This window comes from Carassius gibelio, chromosome B20, assembly GCF_023724105.1.
Source record: "Carassius gibelio isolate Cgi1373 ecotype wild population from Czech Republic chromosome B20, carGib1.2-hapl.c, whole genome shotgun sequence".
Taxonomy (NCBI): domain Eukaryota; kingdom Metazoa; phylum Chordata; class Actinopteri; order Cypriniformes; family Cyprinidae; genus Carassius; species Carassius gibelio.
This window is the reverse complement of record NC_068415.1, coordinates 3,601,820-3,621,324: the sequence shown is the minus strand read 5'-3', so window position 1 is coordinate 3,621,324 and position 19,505 is coordinate 3,601,820. Positions and strand designations below refer to the sequence as shown.

General features: G+C 36.9%; 1 protein-coding gene across 2 annotated transcripts in view; it reads right to left on the bottom strand.

Annotated features, from left to right (window-relative positions):
• LOC127983639 (transcription factor AP-2-delta) overlaps positions 1-19,505 on the bottom strand; it is a 45,178-nt gene that overhangs the window by 12,886 nt on the left and 12,787 nt on the right. Inside the window, exon 1 of one of the 2 annotated variants that reach the window (XM_052585835.1) lies at positions 15,885-16,133. The exons of the other annotated variant lie outside the window; for it this stretch is intronic. Coding sequence (XP_052441795.1) covers positions 15,885-16,004 — 120 coding nt within the window. The 5' untranslated portion in view covers positions 16,005-16,133. Of the gene's footprint in view, positions 1-15,884; positions 16,134-19,505 lie in introns of those variants that run through there. 2 annotated transcript variants of the gene reach the window in all.

Here is a 19,505-nt window from a genome sequence, read left to right as displayed (position 1 = left end):
AAAACCCACGATGAGGCCTCTGTCTGGGCTGTTCGGTTCTTTTCGTTACCGTCCAAAGGACAATCAATAAATGGTCAGTGAAAGACTCCAATCACTGAAACTGTTTATTAAAAACGGACGAGAAGGATTTAAACTACTTACATTCAACAGTTTCACTCCCTTCTCCTACCAACCCCAGATCTGTCAAAAAATCTGCCAAATGTAGTAGCCTAGCTATCTTGACAAATGACCAACTGCAAATTAATTTCGCAAAGTAGGCTAAACAAACACCACTGACCGCCAGTATATTATTTTTCCTTGAGTGAACTAAGCTGAATCTTAAAAATTAATTTAAATCTATACACGTGCCAGATGCGCAAAAATGAGCGTTAATTAAAAGAACAATCTGCCAAGATAACGGTAGCGCGCGTACACACACATGCGCGCGCACACACACAAACCAAAACTCACAAAACCGTAATAAAGGCCTCAAAATGGTTTTCAGAGGCTAATATAAAAAAATAAACAATAAAAAAATAAATAAAAAATAAAAAAGGACAATAATTAACAGCTAATGTAAACATGAAGTTCGTTAAAAATTGGCCTACTAATATTACAGAAAAGACCTGTCTAGATGCATTATTTTAATCGAACTTGAATTTAAAGGAATAGATTGTACATAGGCCTACAGCATCTGCTCGTTGACACAGTCTTTAACTTCTGTCATCGTTTGTTTCCGTTTAATCTCTTCATTAGTTCCGAGTCAAAGGTTCGTTACAAACGGAGCATCACGGTCCGGTGAACTCAGCAAACTTCTGGATGCTATGCTCAGTCGGTTTTATAGCAATGTAAAGCTTTAACACAATTCCAACGCTGTACAATAACCACAATAGTGTTCACGTAATTCTTAATTTAAACGCACTTCATGTGCTAAAATGGGATTAATGAAAAAATAAAAAAAAACTCAACCTGTATAGGGCAGTTTGTGGAGTTCACCATCAAAAGTCATATTTAACTCCATTTTGGGCATGAATATGGATCAATACTCCATTATGTTCACCAAAGAGCTACACAGTGAGGAAAACACAATTAACAGCCTGCTTTTATGTTCGGTGTGCTTTTCAGTGACTGAACATGTAGTTAGATTTTTAATCCAGTAATCCAATTTCACCTAATCTAGATTATCTGTCATTACTGATACTCATCCTTCTTAGCAGAGGCTATTCAACAAGATGACAAAAACGATCAATTAAACAGTTATTTGTTGTTTATAGTTGGATAGCTAAATTTATAATCCATCCTACAGTTATCAATGGAGATACTTTGTTTCTCATGTCTTGACTGACAGCTCTCATGTTGCCATGTTGAGAGAAATCTGGATTAAGTGCATGCTCTGTGTGTGAACATGATGTTACTGTAGTTCTAGACTAAATTTGAACATGTATTTACTTATCTCATCAGCACAAAAACAGATTCAGTATTCATCAAAATGAATAAAAATGGTCAAACTTAGAATATTATACAAAAAATTGTTAAATGTCAAATAAAACATATATAATTTATGTATTAATCCCATTTTATGAACCAATGTCTTTGACCTTCGATGATTCACTTCAGCCATGCTAAGCAAAAATAACACATTTGGGTTTCATTGCTGTTATTGCTGAATAGCCTTGAACTTCTCCTGCATCATATTCTTCATGCAATTTATTTGAGCTGCGCCCTCTACTGTACAGACATTAATTTACACTTCCTTCAGCCTGAGGCATATTCTCATTTCATTTTTGTTGTGAAAAGGGCTTTTACATTCGTTCCCAGATTTAAAAAGTAACTCAAAAGTAACATTACACATTACTTTTGATAAAAAGTGACTAACGTGAATAAACATGATTATGCATTACTTTTAAAAGTACATTTCCCCAACACTGTTCACTTCTAATCATGATAGTACAGCCAAACTGCTCATGTGCCTATCAGTAAGACCATTAACATATGATTTTCATGCGGTGTTGCACATTAATATGTCAATGAAGTTCTATTTTTAAGGTAAATAGCATGCTACCCTAAATAAAAAGGCTAAGTAAACTTGGTGACTACTGCAGCCTGCCCTCTCCAGCACACATTATTTAGTGCAAACCAAACAGCATTCATTCACAAAACAGTGTAAATTAACAAAAACATGTTGAAATGCAACACAATGTTTTTTGTTTGAATGCATGTAAATGTACAGTGTGTCTGTGAGTGAGTGTCAGAGACCCCGAGGCCTGTACCAGAGGGTGGGGTTAGATGTTAAATTCATTCAGCACAAAATGGATTCCGATATCAGATAGAGCAGGGCAAGAGGTGTATCTCTTTCTCTCTTCCTCACACACAAACAATCTCCTTCTCACTCGCTCACACACTTGCTCTCTCTCCCACTCTCTTATACATCCCGACTTCTGCTCTTTGATCGTGTAATTCCTTTGTAATCTGTTAAACGAGGTCGTTTTGTTTATGGATATGAGCTTAATCAGCAGGCAAAACAAGGAAAAATCACTTAAACAACTGCACAAAAATACTCAGGGAAGGATACAGGCTTAGAAATCGTAAATATTGGTGTATATTAAATTGTTGGTATATTAAATACTGTGGAATCTTCTAAGCAGGAAAGCTATAAGCAGAGAGAGTCAATTGGTCAAAGGTCCTAACAAAAGTTTTACTCGATGATTTGGGTTTTGAACAATCACCCGAAGTTTACTTGCAATTGGCAATGAGGAACAATCACTTGAAACATTTGTAAAATCATTCCTGAAACACATGGACACACGGAAAGAAAGATGCAACGAAAAGGCTGATAAACAGACTGACGGTCGGCCAAGGAACGTTGTGAACATACTAAGTAGTTCTGACGAAAGAGAGGAAAGAGAAGTGATGCTATTGACTTCCTGGAGATGAAGTAAATGAGGTTCAGCAGCAGTTCTGAGAAACGCCGGCTTTAATAAAACCTTCACTGAAAAAAAAAAAAACGCAGCTGCCCGGAGAGGATGAAGAGTTTGAGCTGCAGTAGCATCAGCTCACTAACGGTCCAGCACGGAAATTACACATTTACTTCATTTTACAGTTATCCTTTCATCCAAAACAAGCAAAGGCGATTAATCCAAGGGAGAAATAGAAATGTTTAACTTAAAATGTGGTGCTTAACCTCATAAAGAAAGAAGACAGAGGTCTAACTATTTACTATTGTAGTTTAAATCAAAATAAATTCTACAGATCCCAACAAAAACTCAAACTAATGCAGAAAAACATCTCTAAGCCCCACCACATGGACACTCCCACCCCGTCTGATTGACTGACTGAGAGTTCGTCCAATCAGAGCATCCGTTTTATCGTCATGAGGAGCACTGAACAGCTGGAGCAACAGCACCAGGGAAGACGTGCTCAGAAATTAATCGCGCTTTTGATCTATCAGTCATAATGAGAACAACACTCGTTTCAAAACACACACGCCGAGCCGCGCACATACTCAAAAATACACCAAATACACTACCTGCACTCCCCAAAACACACACACACTGAGAACCTGTTCAAAGGAAAGCAAAGAAATAAACAAAGGAGAGAAGGCAACCCCTCCTCTCCTCCGGGAATTTTACTATTCTGCACTTCTCGGCTTCTCTCATCCCTCTCTTCCCACAATCCTTTGTGCTCGGAATAAAGCTGCTGATTATGAAGCCCAGAGCACTGAGACTCTGCTCACCTGTCAATCAAATGGTAACCTACACACACACAAGCACACACTCAATGTCAGATACTCTGTAATAGACGCCGTCTCATATAGAAATTATGACATTAATACAGTTTCTCCAACACACATGATATCAAATGGCTGAAAAGGCTTTAAATCAAAACGTCCATCTTTAAAATATATAACATTTATTTTTGCTGTTCTCGTTACTGCTACAAGAAAAGAACCAACATGCTCTTGGTTTAGTTTTACAACTTTGATTTTACTTTTTATGTTTTACTTTATATTATGGTGTCAACTATATAAAACTGCATCGTTACAAGCAAGAAACTCTGTAATTAAGCATGTGAATGTGTTTTAATAATCTGCTGAATTGCATCATCTTATTGCATGACTCTAAACGCTCTGATAAGTATTATAGATAGTACTGTATTCTATTGTAAATGCACTGTAACCAACTAATTTATGGAGGGATTAGAAATGTGAGCTAATAATTTCATAATTGCACTAATATTATTTATTGTTTTGTTAAAATGTGTGCATTATTTGAGGAATTTTACAGTTGTTTTAGGGTTTATGGTGTTGTCCGGAGATGGAGCTGTAAAGTTCTCGAAATTCAAAATAGTAAAGGTTTATTTAGAGATTTATTATTAAGATTTATTTGCTACTAAAATCGTAATAACACTCATTGTTTACATCTTGTGGCTTTAGTATTGAAACAGTGAGTATGTTAGCGTTTATGGAGAGCCAGTCTTTTCCCAGTCCATAGTAAGAGCCTATCTTTAAGATTTTTTTAATAGAAAATGAGAGACAAGTATAGCCAACATAATTAGAGAAACTCTTTTGTTGTAGATTTTGCTCACCACCATGAGTTTACCCAACTATGACGACTTCCTCTTCTGAGAAACCAGGAAAAAGAGTGACTTCTGTTTTTATTGAAGAATTTAATACTGTTATTTAACAAGGATGCATTCAACTGATCAAAAGTGTCAGCAAAGACATTTAAAGACTATTTCAAATAAATGCTGTTCTTTTGAACTCTCCATTCAATAAAGAATTCTGAAAACAAGTATCACAGTTTCCACAGAAATAATGCAACTGTTTTAAACATTGAAACTAACAGCTGGAGCAATGATGCAGAAAATTCAGCTTTGATCACAGTATTCAAATAATATTCAAATAGAATCTAAATAGTAATAATATTTCACAATTTTGATCAAATAAATGCAGCCCTGGGGAGCAGAACAGTCTTCTTTTAAAAGCTTATGCATAATCTTTTCAAATGAGTAAAAAGTTCACACTGAGGTGTTTCACATGTGTAGCAGGATCATCTGTCACTGATAAGCTTATCCCCAAAACCATATTCAGGAAAAGAACGCAAGACTTTCTGTCCTTCATTAAAGAACACAGTAATTACCTGAGTGACAGGTCGGTGTGCAGTTCACCCAGTGCTGTGTGCTTCACACACACACACACACACACACTGCTGGAGGAGAGACTTTACAAGAGGTGTGTGGTTAACTGATGCGGCCTGCTATGAGGTTTCCATAGAAACGGCTCTGTCCTGCGGCCTAGGTAATCCACAGGAGCTGTGTGTGAGAGTGTGTGCTACGGTGCAGATGGGTAAATGTCGAGAGGAGAGGGACCCTGACCTGCCAAGAGAGCTGAATTAGTATTCACACAGTATGTGAACCCTACTGTGCTCTCTTCCACTCACTCTCTCTATCTCTATCACACACACATTTGGCTTACACTTTCATATGTGTGATGATGTGGAAACACTAATAGACTTCAGAGTGCTGGAGCAGGAGAGATCAATACTGCTCTTCTGCAACCAAACATTTAATTCCAGCAAATGTGAAATCTCATTTCTGTACCACAGAGATAAACATTGATAAATAAAGACATTTGCAGCTTGCATTGTTCTCTATCAAATGATACAGCAAACATCTCTTGAGTTTACTGGATTTGGCTGCTTTAGATTGAAAGCTGAATGAACCAATGAAAATGTCAATTCAACATGAATCAGCATTTGCAACCAATTTTACTTATCTTCAGGTAAAACTAAATGTTCGATGAGAAAAAATGTTGGGAAGGACTTGATTTTATCTATTGGGAACTGATTGGATGATGAAAAGTGTGTTCCCTTCCCTTGATGCCACTGCTGGTTATTTTAACATAGAGATGTGTTATTATAAAATATTTTGGCGTCTTTAATGTAGTTTTTGTGTGGGTTTTGAGAAAGAAGAAATGTACAAATATTTTACAACATTACTGTATTATTTACTGTATTTGTTACCAAACAAATGCAACCTTAGACATAAGAGACTGCTTTAAAAAAATCAGCTTTGCATCAAAGGAATAAATTACATTTTAAACATATTCAAATTTGACACTTTAAACTGTAAAAATATTTTACAATATTACTGTATTATTTACTGTAATTTTTCCAAACTAATGCCCTCTTAGACATAGGAGATTTCTTTAAAAAAAATCAGCTTTGCATCACAGGAATAAATTAAATTTTAAACATATTCAAATTTGACACTTAAAACTGTAAAAATATTTTACAACATTACTGTATTATTTACTGTATTTGTTACCAAACAAATGCAACCTTAGACATAAGAGACTTTAAAAAAATAGTCAGCTTTGCATCACATGAATAAATTACATTTTTAAACATTCAGATTTTATCCTTTAAAATTTTATTTTACAATATTACTGCTTTATTTACTGTATTGTTTGTACCAAACAAATGCAACCTTAGACATGAGACTTTTTTCAATAACGTAAAAAAATCTTCCCGACCCAAAAATTTTGAACAGAAAAGCAATTAAAGTGATTCTATCACTCGCAATCGAAGGGTTGAGAGTTCGAGTCTCGGGCCGACAGGAATTGTGGGTGGGGGGAGTGCATGTACAGTTCTCTCTCCACCTTCAATACCACGACTTAGGTGCCCTTGAGCAAGGCATCGAACCCCCAACTGCTCCCCGGGCGCCGCAGCATAAATGGCTGCCCACTGCTCCGGGTGTGTGATCACAGTGTGTGTGTGTGTGTGTTCACTGCTCTGCTCCGGGTGTGTGCACTTTGTATGGGTTAAATGCAGAGCATGAATTCTGAGTATGGGTCACCATACTTGGCTGAATGTTATGTCACTTTTTTCTTCTTAAATCGCTGGGGTATATTTGTAGCAATAGCCAAAAATTCATTGTATGGGTCAAAATTATCAATTTATTTTCCTTTTATGCCAAAAGCCATTAGGATATTAAGTAAATACCACGTTACATGAAGATATTTTGTAAATTCCCTATCGTAAATATGTTCAAACTTAATTTTTGATTGGTAATAACCACTGCTATGGACTTTAAAGGCAATTTTCTTAGTATTTTTTTCCACCCTCAGATTCCAGATTTTCAAATAGTTGTATCTATCCTAGCAAATCATACATCAATGGAAAGCATATGTATTCAGCTTTCAGATTTTATATAATTCTCCATTTCAAAAAAAATTAAGGCTGGTTTTGTACTCCAGGGGTCACCAATAGAAGCTAATCAGCAAAGCCACTGAGAGAAAAAAAGAAAAAGAAAAAATGCCCTCTCATTACGATGCAAAAGGAGATTCACTTCCTCCCCCATGAGCTAATGCTAAGCCCATGCTAAACGCTAGCCCTTTACTGCCCTGCCCCGCCACACCCTGATGCCCTTCTGCACGCCTGCGCTTTGACGGACAGCTGTGGAGTTCTGGACCAACTCCAGCCAGCGGGATTACTCATGCAAGTAATCTCCCATGATGCCCTGCGGCCAAGCTAGGGTGTGCTGCGCCTCTGCTCCTTATTAATATGCATGAGAATGCTAATGAGCAGGAAGCACACAGGTGAGCTCGCTCAAAGAAGCCAGTCACAACACAGGAGCCCATATTCTAATTACGCACCTCAGAACTTCCCACTCGACACAGAGACAATATCACATTCTCACACACACACAGCGTGAAACTCGATGTGAGCTAGATAACCTAAACACCCAACTGTCTGACGAGACGCACGTCTGGCTTTTGCAGAAACACTCTGAAAACTCATTCCTGAAATGCAGTGTCATAGGTGTTAGAGAGACGTTTCAAATCAAAACCTGGTTTTATATAAAGGTTACAGGCAAAAGCCACGAGCAAATTCCCTGAAGCCTCTATCAGTCAATCTGAGTTTAAACACACACACAGTCTCACACTCTCTGTGTATACTATGACAACATTACTGCAGTAACATCTGACAAGGTGATATGAAGAACTCCTAAGCATAAGAAACATAAAATGCTACTATTATCAATTCTGATCAGATCATCTTGGTACATAATGCCATTGTGGAGGGAGTTTTTGTTGAAAGAAATTCATTTTACTCAGGAAGCATGCACCTTAAAAACACATCTGAGTCTCTAATACTAAAGGATGCTATTTTCTTGAAAATACTTAAAATCCCTAAAAACAAATTTACCCCAAATGTTGTCACAGCAAAATAATTTAATATTGTTGAAATAATAAGACTTTCCCAGTATGAATAAATTAAGTTACTGTTATATGATTATTATTTTGCTGCATGTTTTTTTTACTTAATTGAAGCTTTTTTGTTGTCGTATTGTCACTATTGTTAGTAATTTGTGTACTGTGATGCAAACAGCTCGTCTTTCTTAACATCTGTTGATTGCCACCGTTTATGAGGTTTGTGTGTCGAGTTTAAGGCCTAGAGAATGTTTTATATCTGTTTTCTGGATATTTTAATCTTGTAAGTTGATTTATAAGCAAAAAAAATGTTGTCTACATGTTAGACTAAGTTATCCATTCAGGGTTGTCATTTGTAAATAAACATAAAAATCAATAATGTGGTGATTTTTTGCACATTCTTTTTTTCTTCCAGAAAACAGAAAAAAAATCATTAGATAAATTAATTAGACTCAACAATAAAATGTTTCTATTAGAAAAATGAGACAATCGGCACTGCATGAACAATCAAATTATCTTTTGCTAAACAAAGTGTATTTACTGAGAAGAACTAAAAAACTATTGTTGAGAGATCTCTAAAGTCTTACTTCATCAAGTTTTATGTTTTCTCAACTATTTATTTTATTTTTTTTAACTGAAGACATTTCCGATGTCATAAAAGATTTCTATTTCAAATAATTGTTGAAATAAATGTGGAAAAAACTGGAAAAATCACAAATATCACAAAAATATGAAGCAGCACAACTGTATTAATAATAAATATTTCTTGGGCATATCAGAATGATTACTGAAGGATCATGTGACACTTAAGACTGGAGTAATGATGCTGAAAATTCAGCTTTGAATCACAGAAATAAATAGCATCTTGAAATATATTACAATAGAAAACGTAACAATATTACTGTTTAACTGTATATTTGGTCAAATAAATGCAGCCTTAGTGAGCACAAGAGACGTACTTCTTATTACTGCTCTCGCCACTAATGTAAAACCCATAATACATTTTTATGGGTTCTGCTTTCAACAGTGTAAAATGCATTTAATGAGTTGACAGTGGTTCCTAATCACAAGCTTGTTTTATGGTAGTAACCAGTGCTTTAAGTGGGCCGGCATGCACTGGTACTCAGTACCGCCACTTCCAAATATAGCTCTTGAGCGTAGCTACCGCCACCTCTCCGTGCGCCCAGAACGTGCTTTTAGCGTACCAGTACGTTCATTTGGACATCTGTTTTAATAGAGGTTTTAATCCTTTGCATGCGCTGCCACTTTTCAGAGCACCCTTCACAATGAACGCTTCCTAATTCTTCCTAGTTCGGAGTATGGAGCGTGAATCATTTGAGTCAGGTTGGGAGTTTGGAGCGGGTTCGCGGATCATTTGAATCAGTTCGGGAGTTCGAAGCGGGTTCGCGAATCATTTGAGGCAGTTCGGGAGTTTGTAGCGGGTTCGCGAATCATTTGAGTCAGTTTGGTGATCACGAATCATTTGAATCAGTTCGGGAGTTCGTAACGGGTTCGCGAATCATTTGAGTCAGTTCGGGAGTTCGAAGCGGGTTCGCGAATCATTTGAGGCAGTTCGGGAGTTCGTAGCGGGTTCGCAAATCATTTGAGTCAGTTTGGTGATCACGAATCATTTGAATCAGTTCGGGAGTTCGTAACGGGTTCGCGAATCATTTGAGTCAGTTCGGGAGTTCGTAGCGAGTTCGTGAATCATTCGAGTCAGTTTGGTGATAAAGAATCATTTGAATCAGTTCGGGAGTTCGTAACGGGTTCGCGAATCATTTGAGTCAGTTCGGGAGTTCAAAGCGGGTTCGCGAATCATTTGAATCAGTTCGGGAGTTCAAAGCGGGTTCGCGAATCATTTGAGTCAGTTTGGATGTTTGAATGAAGTAATGCAGTAAATCTATATAAGGGTATTTTTTCAAAATCCTTATGAACATTTTATTTATGTTCAGTAGTTCTTTCTAGCTCAAGCAAATCCACGAACTAATAAAAGGATTTATTATTAAGGTCGCCTGTTGACTGCTGTATATAAAAGCCCTTCAATATAGTTGTTGTTATCTCAGGGGATGAGAGGAGTCATCAAAAAAAAAAAAACAGAAAATAATTTTTTTTTAGCTATAATAGAGTACAGGCACCTCTTTTGGGCCACTTAAAGCACTTGTAGTAACACTGTCTGTGGTGATTTATATGGCATTTTAGAAGAAACCCTGGTTACCACGTTTGCAAGAGCTGTCTGGTTCCTACAAATGAGCTGTAGAGTTTATTCTTCACAGCATTTCTGGTCAATGTTGATGGGTATTAAAAAATGTGTTTTACCTGTTTTGGGACTTGAACATTGCTTCAAGAAGAGCAGAAATGATTAAAGCAGTGATTCTCAACCAGGGGCCCATGGCCTCAGCAAACTTGTGGTGCCACACAATTAAGCAACAAATTGAATTAAAACTTAATTTAATAGCCTAAAACTCCCAGTTTCTGTAAAAAATAAATTCTATTGCCATAATTACAAAATAAATACCAGCGTATGTAATATCTTCGATTGTTGTGATGGATAATGAGGGGGCTGAGATCCACCGGATTAAAGACAACATGACATTCACAACACAAGGATGAATTCCAACAATTCTACAAATAAAAGAACAAGTGAAAGATGGCATTTAGTGCCAGACTGAGTCTGCATGAGAGTCTGAAAAACTATGATTATATAAGTTTCTTTCCCAGGAATCAGGCTATATTTATTGTTTGCCTCGACACAGAGATGGTGAGCAGGACGTGGACGCAGAAGTTCACCTCATGTGCAGCTGCACGTGCACTAATGGTAATGGTTCAATATCAAATCCACCTTTATTTGCCATTTACTACAGTAAAATTGATGTATCACTAATAAATTACTATGACAGCTATGGGAAGACTTCAGAAAGACCCATAACAGTTGCAGTATAACACTTAAATCATTCACAAAAGGATGAAATTTACTATAAAAGTAAATGGGGACTGAAAAAACTATTTTCCTAGGTAGGCTATTAATGGTGTGATCCGCTGCGTTATTTTTAAAGCCACTAGAAAGAAAATGGCTAATGCTAACACTTCTGCTCTGACAGTACGTGGAAAAGGAGATAAACGGCTGATTTCTTTTCTTTCTTTTATGAATGGATGTCAATGGAGAAGAGGCTACACTGAATACACAGCTTTTTAGAGGGAACCACTAATCATTTAATGAATCCAAACAATACTTTTGGATTAAACTATTTTTTAGAGTTTAAGAAGTAACTAACTTTTTGTGACAGGTGGGATTCAGCTTATGGCACTTCTCACTCATTCGCTTGTAGCTAGAAGGGATACAGCTAACAATAAATGTAATTTTTGTAATGTAATTGTGTTTTATTAACATCTTGTACCTGCCCCAACCCTAAACATATGCCTTATAGTAATGCAAAAACAGTACGCTATATTAATGTGCACATGCCAAGTAGTTTTACCTGTATGCCTTATAGCTTTAACCCATTCATCCCTTTGGTATTATTGTAATCATAAACACATTTAAAAGTTTTACGGTTTACTTGTTATTCTTCTGATTGTTTAGTGGCTAATGAAATGGAAGTCTCGCACACATTCACAGAAAAGAGCTTACTTCCGCCTTGCAAAATAAGTTAGCCCTGTGTTTGACCCTTATCAGAATCATGTTTCTCACCGTTACGAAAGACCCTCCGAATCTGCCGCACCTGCAGGTTAAAACTCACTCTGTCAATCTAACCAGCTCCAGGTCAAACAAAGTAACACAATGTCTTTCTTAACAAGTCTGAAATGAGTTTATGAGTGGTGACGTGCCGTCCCCTTCTGCCCGCACAAGAACACAGCACAGTCACACTTCAAACACACACTTGTTGTATTATCGCATGGTAAACAGCAGCTGCAGAAAGCAACACACACGGCGTACAAGACAGAGAGAATCACATTAAACAGAACGCTTGACACCGCAGACACCTCGCATTACTCCAGCTGTGTGCGTGCACAGTACGCTTCATGATGCCTGACAGCTCTGAACTCCTTCCCATAATGCATTGTGCGGAGAGACACTCTAATTGATGACACAGGTGAGACTACACGAGGTGATCGAAAGTGTCGTCGCGGGTGAGACAAAGTGTGTGCGTGCGTTTGATGTTGATTACATATGGAGGAAGAAATGAAATCTTCAGTCAGTTCTCTCCGGATTTAAGGAGATATCAAGAGGCAGAGAAGGAGAACGAGGGAACGAGGTGGAAGACAAGGTGATGCAATCGTTTAAAGAGGAGGAGTTCTCCTCATTCCTCTCGTTATCAAACGCTCCCTGAGATTTTATTCTGTTCTGAGGAAAGATCCGTCTGTGCGGTTTTGGGAATGTCTTCATCTAAATAAACCAAAAGGATTTGCGTGCGCTTTAATATAGTATAACAGACGCAAGACGAGACGCATGCGGCCTACAGAGACACACGCAAGCTGAAAAGGGGTTTTTGTACATGCATGCTAAAAATGTGGAGGTGTGATGTGGCCTGTCGGGTTCTTTAGTTGTGTGTTGTTGTGTGTTTTGTGGGAGGGTATTATCAAATATCGCTCCCTTCTGATTTTAGAGATGAGAGACGATATTAGACAAGAAAACAAAGATATGAGAGGAGATGGTAAGAAAATAGAAGAAACAAGAAATGAAAGAAAAAAATTAGTAAGAAAGGATAAAAGAAAAAATGGCAAAATGGGAAGAGGCGAGAAAAGAAGAAATAAACAGAGAAGGAAAGAATATAAGAGACGAGACGAAAATGAGAATGGGATTAGAAAAGATAAGTTGACAGACAAAATGAGAAGAAAATGAAATATAAAAATAAATACATATAGAAATAAGAGATTAAAACAGGAGGAGAAGAGAAAGGAGATGAGACGGATGAGAAGAAACAAGAACAGAGAAAACAGCAGAGACAAAGTGAGAAGAGATGAAATGAAAGGAAAAATTATGGGAGGCAAGAAGAGGAAGGAAGAGAAGACAAGATGAAAAAAGAAGAGAAGAAGATTCAGATGAGAGGAAAGGAGTGATGAGAGAAAATGAAACAAGAAGACAAACGAACATGTTAAATGAAAAGAGATGAGAAGAAATTAGAAGAAACAAGAAAAGGATGAGACAAAGCGAGAATAAATGAGATGCAAGAGACGAGAAAAGCAGAGGTGAGAAAAGAATTCAAAGTGAGCAGAGAAAAGAAGAAAACGAGAGAAGAGACAAAACGAGAGGAAACCGGACAAGAAAAATATAGAAGAGTTTAGAAAAGATGAGCTAAAACAAGAAGCGAAATAAGAGATGGAATGAGAATAAAATAAGAGAAGAGGTAAAATTATGATAGATGAAAGAAGAAGAGATGAAAGAAACAAAAATCGAAGGGATAAAAAGATGAGCTGAAAATGACAGATGACACAAAATGTGAAGAAACCAAAGAAATGATGAAATGAGACTGGAAGAGATGAAATGAGAAGAGAAGAGACGACATGAGAAGACATGAGAAAATTATAAGACATACACAAGAATGAAGAGATTAACTGAAGTTAAAAGATGACAATGTCGAGACAAAATGAGAAGAAAATGAGAGACTAAATGAGAATGAAGGGAAGAGAAGAGAAGAGAAAAGAATGAATGTGAGGAGAGAGGGTGGAGGGAAGAGGAGAGGAAGGTTTCATGTAAAAGAGGGAGACTGAAGCTCCCATGAGACTCTCTCCATTAATTGTGAAGTGAAGGTGCCCTCAGGCCAACACAGGGGAACAGAATCACTCACACAACACACACACACACACACACACACACACACACTCTATATATACTAGACTCACAGCTACACCTAACACTATACACAAATACACATCAAATCTATTACACTACAAACACAGACGCATCACATATGAGATATAACAATAACATCAGGAATCATAGTGTAATGTGTGTGTGTGTGTGTGTGTGTGTGTATATTATGTATATATATATATATATATATATATATATATATATATATCCGAGCATCAATGTTTTCATTCAAATAACTGAATGAACTTGTGCTCTGGCATATGAGAGTCTGTGAGTGACACTGGGATTGTTGACTGAGCTGTAAAACAATCAGTCCACTAGAGGGAGCACTGGGAATACAGTATGACTGACCCTCTCTCTCTCTCTCTCTCTCTTACACACACACACACACACACACACACACACAAACACACACACACACACACAGCTTGGTCCTATAGACATGTGCACAAAACATCTCAAACTAAAGGAGTGGTCTGGATTCAATACGAGTTTACTGACACGACCGGAAGCTCATTTCGACTCACCTCTAATTTCTAAAAACAAAAAGTCTGAGCATGTTCATCACATTCTCTCAATCGCAATGCAAGGGTTCATATTCTTATATCATCCCTCCACTATTCCAACTTCACTACATTATGTAATTAAATAGTCCAATTTAGAGGTCACATCTTGGGCTCGAGTCCTTGATCTCAGTCCAAAATTACATGAACATGAGATATTGAGCAGGAAACCGGGTTATAATTAACCCAGAATGTCAATTTAAACCAATATGGCGAACATTCTCCTGGATATATTTTTATATTAAATCTCAGACAGCTTCAAAGTACCATTAAACAGCAGAGGACCTTCTATTTATGAACAGAATATTCCAGGTTTAATCCAACAAAAAAGGGCCTCCCCATACTTCCAAAATATCTGCTTAACTTTTAGTATATTTTTATTTAAAAACTCAAACTAAGAGTAAAAGTCATAATTATTATTTGTGGTAATCAACATCAGGCCAAAGATTATATTTATTGTATACTGACTAAGAAAATTCTTTTTAAAATTATTTACATTTTAATATCAAGTATCAAGGATCACAGGTTTGTTCTGACAAATTCAAAGACAGTGACACGTGAAATATTAAAATGCTAAAACTAATAATATGACTAACCCTAACACCTAACCTATTAATTGGCAGGAGAAATAAATGACCATATCTCTTGTTGATGATGTTAATAGTCATGCATCCAGTCAAATGTTACAGTATTTTGGTGCAAACTGTACTGTTTCTTGTTAATTTCTTTCAAACGAATATAACATTTAAACCCATAATGTTTTTTGCTGAATTTATATGTTAAATAAGCAAATTAGCAACATGAAATGTATAATTCATGCAGATTAAATTAATCTGCATGAATTATACATTTCATGTTGCTAATTTAACATATTACTATTACATATTACTCATTTTAAGCACAATTTTGTTAACTTTTTGTACGTTAAACAATTCAGTTTTTGTAAAATCTTCAACAAAACCTTTTGTTTGCGGACTTTTACTAAGATTTTACAAAGTTTCAGTGCAAATACTAGACTAATACTTTGGTACTTTGTTATAAACAATGTATAATAAAACATTTTCCATTCATATACCATGGTACTTGCATGGTTCTCTAGTATTTAAAAACTACCACACCATACACCTTTGAAAATACAACTAGGCTCATTTTTGTTAGTGCTGTATGAGGACTGGTGCTTGCTTTCCCAGATATCAGTGTGAATTCAGTCCTGAGGAAAGAGAACGTGTTTGACTCAAGGTTTCACCATGACATACCGAGGAAGAGGAGGGCATTGAGAGGAAGATAACAGGAAACACACAAACAGAGACAGCCATACCCCGATGGAGCTGCTCTCTCCTGTTTCCCTCTCCGTCCGATCTCTCCATCCTGACAGGAGAGGCTTCAGGCATCTGCTGAGCTTCAGGCCACACACACACACGGTGATGTCTAACCACATTACACACTCATAACAACAAATTCACGCTGTACTCTGCTGTCACGCGCGAGCATGATGAATTCGGCGTTGTGATTGTGTGACTGTGAGCGTTTCTCCAAACCACAAAATTCACTGATGACAGTATGTGTGTGTGTGGCCTGACAGCGGTCTGAAGTTTTGCCGCGCTCCCAGGGATGGCGAGTGTAAAGTGGGATGCCGGGGGCGACGGCGATATGAAAGGTGGCTAATGAAGCACTTAGCATTTGAAGGCTAGCAGCGGACCGCGCCCGACTTCCGTCAGTTCTGATTGGCCGACGGGAGGGCTAACGCGAGCTGAGTGGTCTTTTGTTGCTCGGCGACGAGCCCTGAGGCGACGCCCCAACCCTGACCCCTCCCCCCATCAGCGAGGATGCGATGTGACAAGTTTAACAGGAGGAGAGAGCCGCTCTTTTCTTTCTCTCTGTGCAGCCGGAGAGGTCACGTGTGTGTGTGTGTGTGTGTGTGTGTGTGTGTATGCATCAGATATGCTCTGAATGAATGAGAATGAGAGAATATCTGTCTCTCTACCTGCTCGCCGTCTGTCTCACCTCATGTTTCATTCGCTTGCTCTTTGCCAGCACCTGTCTCCCTGCATTTCACCTCTCCCATGCTTCTAAACGCAATAACTGTTTTAAAACAAACAACGCCAGCTTCTTTTCTACCGAACCGATGCAAACACACTCATCTGGATACTATTGGTATAATGAGGACTAACCATGAACTTGCACTGTTATTAATGCAGGGGAACTGGGGCTAGCTGTCACGTGTGGATTTCCTAGGGTGGGTTTATTGTTGAAAGTCGGCTATAGATTGAAAACACTTTTTAGGCTACCGTTTTGCTCAAGAACAACATATAGTTCTTTTAACATGCTAAATTACTATTAATAGTAAAAAGATCAATGAAACAAGAAAATATAGTTTTAGCGAACATAAATGAATATACAAATATTTATACATAATAAAAGTCAAAAGAAAAGAATGGCCTACTTTTTATTCAGGAAGGACGCATTAAATTGATCAAAAGTGACAGTAAAGATATTACAAAATGTTACAAAATATTTATATTTCAAATAAATGCTAGTGTTTTGAACTTTCTATCCATCTTAGATTCCTTGTTTCCACAAAAATATGAAGCAGCACTAATGTTTTCAACATTGATTGTAATCTGTAATCAGAAATATTTCTTGAATAGCAAATCGGGATATTAATTATTTCTGAAGGATCATGTGACACGAAAACTGGAGTTATGATGCTGAAAATCACATTATTTAATTATATTTGTTTAATATATTCAAATAGAAAACTTATAATATTTTACAGTAATTATTTTTATTATATAAATGCAGCTTTGAGATGTCTTTGAGAAAAATCTTACCAACCCAAACTTTGACTTTTTAACAAGTCAGTGTGTTTTTATTGTTTATTTGTTAGTTCTCTCATAAAGCCAATTATAATGACAACTAAGTGACTCTAAACAAACCATACACTATGCAAGAAAAATGTTTTAATAAAAAAATTATAGATTATTATGCCTTTAAGGCAAGTTTTGTGAGATTTAATGTAGCTAAATAAGCCCATACTTACATAAACTCACATTTATGTCCAGTTGCATGCGTTGTTTTTTCAGACAGGCACTGTGTGTCAGGGTAGAGAAGTGGAAAATTAAAGCCATTGAAAGAAGGAGTAATGAACCATGAATAAAATGAGTTTGATGGACAAACAACAGTAAAAATAAAGAGAATGGCCCGTTCCTCCCGTGTGTGGCACTTATTTATCTGAAGAATTTCTGTTTTATTGTTATTGAGCTGGAAAAGGGAGCATTCACAATGTATTGAGACACTAGCAAAGAGCAGTTTCTGCACACACACACATTCACGGACAGAGTTGTGTTGTTTTTTAGGTTACGTCCTTTACTTCCTCTGACTTTTATGTTTATTTGTTTCTCTTGTACTCGTGTTTTATTGAGTTTGTTATCGTGGCGTCTTTATTTCCACGTCGTCCCAGCAGAGTCGGGTTCATTTGAACGTCACTGTGAGTTTGTGTGCATGTGTGTCTGAACCACTCTGATGTCTGTTTCCATTTGAAATCAGTTTCACTATCATTTCACTTTAGGTCTGAGATTTTGAACGTCCCGGGGTTTAAAAAAAAAAAACATTTTACCGATCAAGACCGACCCGAGCCTTGATTTCAGTCTAATTTGTAGTCTATTTGGTCAGCTACACATTTCACGCGTCGCACAAACACACACATGCTGAAGAGGCACTTTTGTGAAGTTTGCTGCTCCTCCTGTTTGTTTAGATTTGTGGATATTGATGTCGTCAGCCAGTTCTGTTTATACTTAAGGGCAAAAATCATCAGTGCTTTCATCTTTATGATTACAAAAAATTACAGACATCGAGAAGAGAGCAAGAGGATGAGAGAAGTGATGAATTAAACATAAAGATCTCTCCTCATCTATAGATCTATACTGTACATCTGCATTAGAATGGACAGTGACAGGAGTCAGCGTAAGGACAAGTCGATTTGTTGGCAAAACAAACACATTCATTGACATAAATAACCTTTAAAATCTAGTCATTATAGACACAAAAATGACTAAATATGATCAACTACTACTACAGTGATCTTAGCATGTTTAAAGATTATCTTAATCACTATGGAAAGTAAATAATAATAATAAAAAAGCTTTGTATTAGGTGTCTTTAACTTATATTTAACCCTCGTTTTTTGTTTTGGCCATTTTGACCTGGAGAAGAATTTTTTTTTTTTTTTTTATGGAACATTTTGACACTGCACACACAGGGTCTATCAACTTTCCCCCAAAAATGATCTTTTTTTATCAGCCTATTTTCTTTCAATGAAAAGAAGAAGCACAGGTTTTGAATTTCTTTTTATACCTGGTTATAGGCCTCACTGATCTGACTTCATGCAACTCGTTTTTGAATGAACGTTGTAAACAAAACAAAAAAAAACATCTGGAGGTGGATAAGCTTAGATCAATGAGGCCTATAAACAATCAGTTCCAAAAAAGAAAGCATTGCAAGCATTTATTTTAATTTATTTATTTTTATCTGAAAAAACAGCACACGGGTTAAAAGTTTTTGATGCAAATGTATTTTTCGTGCACATATTGTTGAAAAAAACAGTTAAATGCATTATTAATAATAATCAAAATAAATCATTTTCACTAATATAGTTGGTTGCTTACCATTTAACATGCTGGGTGCATTGCTATAGAATTACTATAGAATCCCACTAAACTCTCATCTAATTTTTCTGGCTTTATTAAAGTGTTTTTAAGATTCTGTGTGTGTTTCAGCATGATGCATGTGTTGAGAATAATGAAGGATTGCACGAGCGTGTCTGAACGTATTTGAGAGTGTGTGTGTTTGTGTTTACTGAGGAGCGATGGCACAGCGATGTCTCCTCAGCAGATGAGATCGGAGATGACAGGCCAACACTGCTCTTTGTCAGAACATGAGA